Below are 4915 nucleotides of genomic sequence, written 5' to 3' on the forward strand. Positions count from 1 at the left end.
ACTTCAGATTCTGAAAAGCCCCCCACCCGCATACCCCAACAACCAATGGCTAGGTTTGGTGGGAAGGCTCTTGTCCCCATCAACATGGGGACAAGGTGCTTTGGCGTGAAGTTCCCTTTAAAATCTATGGCAGACCCAAAGGGCCTGGTATGGAATTTGGAGGGACCCCATGTCGTTTTTTTTTTTTCTTAATTCTGTCATAGGGTTCCCCTTAACCACTTCAATACACTGTATTATATACTCTGCACTACACTATATACTCTGCACTGTATTATATATACTACACTGACTGCACTATATATTCTCCACTGTATTATATATACTACATTGATGGAACTATATACTCTCCACTCTAATATATAATACCCCCATGGGAGCTGCTGAGTGTTGTGGTCCCCCTATCACCCTGCCCAGCCCAGCATTCAATCCTCAGTCACTCCAAGGCAATGAACAGTCCATTAGCTTTGTTTATATTTTTATTGAAGGGATTGATCTTGTATGTATAGGAAGTATGGGATGCCCAGTGAATGTTAGAACAATCAATTGGTGAATTTTAGAACAATCAATTGGGACAACTTGTATACTCTCATGTACATACAGGCTTCTCCTCCTAAAGCACAACTCTTACTGTAGACTATTACTCCTCAGCTCCTCCAGCACTCTACTTGCATGAGTTTCCAAGCACAGCTAGCACCACGTGGTTAGGCTTAAAACTGTCTCAGCCAGGCCTTAGCAATTGCCCTTTGCAGCCAGGGGCCGCGGGCCCCTATAGTGTAGCAAAATAGAAAGTCTCTGGTGCTAGCTGTCCTACATGCAGCTACTGAGCCCAGTAAGCCACCTTCAGGCCCTGCCAGCCCCCCTCGCTGCAGCTGCCTTTCTCCACTGCCCATGACACCACAGTCTATTCCTCTGTTTTTGCACCCATCCCAGACTACATCATCCCAGTCCTCCCAGGCGTGCTTCTGAACTCAGGCATATACACTCCACTTCTCCTCCTGCACATTGCTTCCTTTCTAATGGTCACTCCTCTCTCCCCCTGCACATCACTTCCTCTCTAATGTTCATTCCTCTCTCTTCCTGGTAATGTTCAGGCACAGCTAGCACAAAGTGGATAGGCCTGACACTGGCTCCGTAAGGCCTTACCAATTGCGCTTTGCAGGCAGGAACTATAGTGTAGCAAAATAGAAAGTCTCTGGTGCTAGCTATTCTACATGCAGTTACTGAGCCCAGTAAGCCATCTTCAGGCCCTGCCAGCCCTCGTAGCTGAAGCTGCCCTTCTCCACTGCCCATGACACCACAATCCATTCCTTTGGTTCTGCACCCATTCCAGACTGCATCTTCTCAGTCCTCTCAGGCGTGCCTTTGAACTGTATTATATATACTACATGGACTGCACTATATACTCTGAACTGCATTATATATGCTATACGGACTGCACTATATACTCTAAACTGCATGACAACAGAAACTACCCAAATGACCCTGATCAAAAGTTTACATACCCGAGTACTTAATACCGTGTATTGCCCCCTTTAACATCAATAACAGCTTGAAGTCTTTTGTGATATTTGTGGATGAGACTTTTTATCTCCTCTTGGCAAAAAGCCTCCAGTTCCTGTAAATTCTTGTCTTGCATGAACGGCGCGTATGAGATCTCCCCAGAGTGGCTCAATAATGTTAAGACCAAGGACTGAGATGGCCGCTCCAGAATCTTCACTTTATTCTGCTTAACCAGTGACAGATCGACTTGGCCTTATGTTTTGGATCATTGTCATGTTGGAATGTCCAAGTACTTCCCATGCGCAGCTTCCTGGCTGATGAATGCAAATGTTCCTCCAGCATTCATTTTGCCATCAATTTTATTTTACAGGGCCTCTGCTTTCAGAAAATATATAATGTTCGGGGTGTTTAAGTAATTTTTTTGCCAAAAATTACGATTTTACATGTATGCGATGAAAAAAAATTGCTCTGGAGCAGATACAGTTAAAGATGAAGTAAAGCCATTCTGTAGACTTGAACCTACAGGTAAGCCTATAATGAGGCTTACCTGTAAGTACTATGAATATCTCCTAAACCTTCATGGTTTAAAAGATATTCAAACTTCATGTAGCCGGTGATGTAACCAACGCATGCGCTCTTAAGGGATGGTATGCTCTTGATGTCCTTTCAGAGCTCCATGCCACAATCTTTGACTCCTGTGCGCATGCGCAGAGGAGTCACATCATCGTGGCGCGACCAATCAGAGGGCCGGACGACACGAACCTGGAAGGAAGACCAGATGAAGATGGAAGCGTCTGCAAGAGCTCACAGGGCTTTGTTCTAAGTTATTTCATAATGTCCTAGTATGTGATGTATACTAGCACATTATGCCTTTAATTTGCATGGTTTAAAAAAAAAGATTGGCAAGGTTTACTTCCTATATAATGTCAATAATGCAGAATGTGATGCAAGTCCGTGATAGTAATGAACTCAAATCTCATCTTTACTTGTGAATGTTACAACACCAGTTTAAGAAAAGATTTCTTCACTTCTTTGTTTCGTAGACTGTATATGAGGGGGTTCAACATGGGGACCACTGTGGTGTAAAATATGGTTAAAATCTGTTCCAGGAGGTCATAGCGATCTGATGGTGGGATCATGTATGCAGATACACCAGATCCATAGTAGATGGCCATAACAATGAGGTGGGATGAACAAGTGGAAAATATTTTTCTTCTACCATCCTTAGATTTTATACGTTGTATGATCCTGATAATTTTTACATAGGACATCAAGTTGCACATAACTGGGCAGAGTCCAAATACTAAATACTCTGCATAAAAGACAATATAAAACATTTCAGTACCACCGCAGGAAATGTTGACGAGAGCTTTAGCATCACAGAAAAACTGATGAATGGTGACAGAACAGAAAATTATTTTTAAGACTGAAATTGTAATAATAGAAGAATTTACACACCCACCAAGCCAAATGACTATTATTAGTAATATGCAGATTTTCTTATTAAGTATGTGATGATAGTGCAAAGGGTGACAAATGGCGACATATCGGTCATACGCCATTATAAATAGAATGTTTCCCTCAGCACTGGCAGCTTGCAACATAAAATACATTTGGATAAGACATTGTGTAAATGACACTGAATTATTTCCAGAAATTAAGATGTGGAGGAGTTTTGGAATGGTAACAGTTGTATAAGAAATATCAATAACAGACAAGTTGCAGAGAAATAAATACATCGGGGTGTGCAAATGGGGGTCCAAACATATCACTGCAATGATAGCTATGTTCACCAGAATTCCAATTAAATAGATGAAGAAAAAGTAGATAGAGCTTAAGATGAACAATGTATTTCCAGTTTTTATAAAAAATGGCAACATGTGCACATCTAAAGGGGATGTTGTGTTTTCCATAGGAAATGAATACATTTCTACACAAGAATTAAATGTATTTCTTCATAAAGCAGCTAAAAAAACAAACTTTTTTTTATACTAGCACTAAATATTTCACACATATGAGAAAAACTTTACACCATACTTTGTTAAATGCAAATATAAACTGTGAAACTAAAGAAAAAAAGTTTTTGATCTTTACATTGGCAGTTATATGTTGATTTGCTCCCAAAATATAATGCATACAATTTTTCTTGTTCTGTTTTTATGGTGTTTTTAATATGAGTGAATCACACAATTCTAAGCTGTAATTTATGCATTGAAATAAAGATCTCTTTCAAGAAGCCTAAATCTGGCCATACACTAGTACATTTTCAAATAAAGATCTGTACAAATATTCATGACTTGACAAATGTTCGAAAATACGTAAACATTTTTTTTTTTTACACATCTCTCTCAGTAGTAAAGAGATTGTATTCTATGTTTATCCCCGGTATAAGTCAGAGAAGGAAATCCTGCTGCAAATACGGCCTAACTGACAACCCAACACAAAGAATATGACCCAATACTCAGCCACATAGTGAGTAGATAATATTATAAATGTGACCTCTCCTACCTGTACAGCAGTATGTCTGCTATAGGTTTTCTTACAAGCCAAACACTAAAAGTCAGTGTTTTATAATCTGCTCAGTGCTGAGAACAAAGAGAAACCTTCAGGGACAAAACTATTACATCAGCCTTTACTGTACTTAAAATTTTATAATCTACTCATTGATGAGGACATAAAACAAGAAGAAACCTTCCAGGACAAAATTATTACACCACATTTATCTCTCATTAAAACTTGACTAAACTTCTAAACTAATCAACCAATCAGTGCCCATTAATATTGCCTGCCAGTGCCATTAATGATACCTATCAGTGCAATCTACCAGTGCCCAGCTGTGTCGGCTATCAGTGCCACCCATAAATATCCATCAGTGCAGCCTTTCAGTGTCCATCAGTGTTGCCTATCAGTGCCCCCTATCAATGCTCATCAGTGCCCAGCTGTGTCGGCTATCAGTGCCACCCATAAGTATCCATCAGTGCAGCCTTTGAGTGCCCATCAGTGTTGCCTATCAGTGCCCATCAGTGCCCCCATCAATGCTAATCAGTGCCCATCGTCGGTGCCTATTAGTGCCTTCTCATCCGTGCTGCCTTATCAGTGCCCATCAGTGCAACTTATCAGCGCCCATCAGTGAAAGAGAAAACTTATTTTTTTACAAAATTTTATAACAGAAACAAAATAAAAGATAGAAAAACTTTTTTTTTCAAAAATTTGTATTTGTTTAGCAAAAAATAAAAAACGCAGAGGTGATCAAATACCACCAAAATAAAGCTATATTTGTGGGAAGAAATGATAAAAATTAGTTTGGGTACAGTGTAGCATGACCGCACAATTGTCATTTAAAAAACGCAATGAAAGCTGAAAATTGACTTGGGCAGGAAGGGGGTAAGTTCCCGATATGGAAGTGGTTAAAGGC

General features: G+C 39.9%; 1 protein-coding gene across 1 annotated transcript; it reads right to left on the bottom strand.

Moving 5' to 3' along the window:
* Positions 1-506: 506 nt before the first annotated feature.
* On the bottom strand, positions 507-4033 carry LOC143925543 (olfactory receptor 2L3-like). The gene is made up of 2 exons (XM_077450023.1): positions 4009-4033; positions 507-3466 (listed from the first exon to the last, which is right to left on the bottom strand). Exon 2 carries the CDS (start codon positions 3426-3428, stop codon positions 2496-2498), a length of 933 nt encoding a protein of 310 aa, XP_077306149.1. The 5' UTR covers positions 3429-3466; positions 4009-4033; the 3' UTR covers positions 507-2495.
* Positions 4034-4915: the final 882 nt, after the last annotated feature.

The sequence above is a fragment of the Lithobates pipiens genome, unplaced genomic scaffold (genome assembly GCF_037356315.1).
Source record: "Lithobates pipiens isolate NorthernLeopardFrog02 unplaced genomic scaffold, aLitPip1_a1.2 Scaffold_22, whole genome shotgun sequence".
Lineage (NCBI taxonomy): Eukaryota > Metazoa > Chordata > Amphibia > Anura > Ranidae > Lithobates > Lithobates pipiens.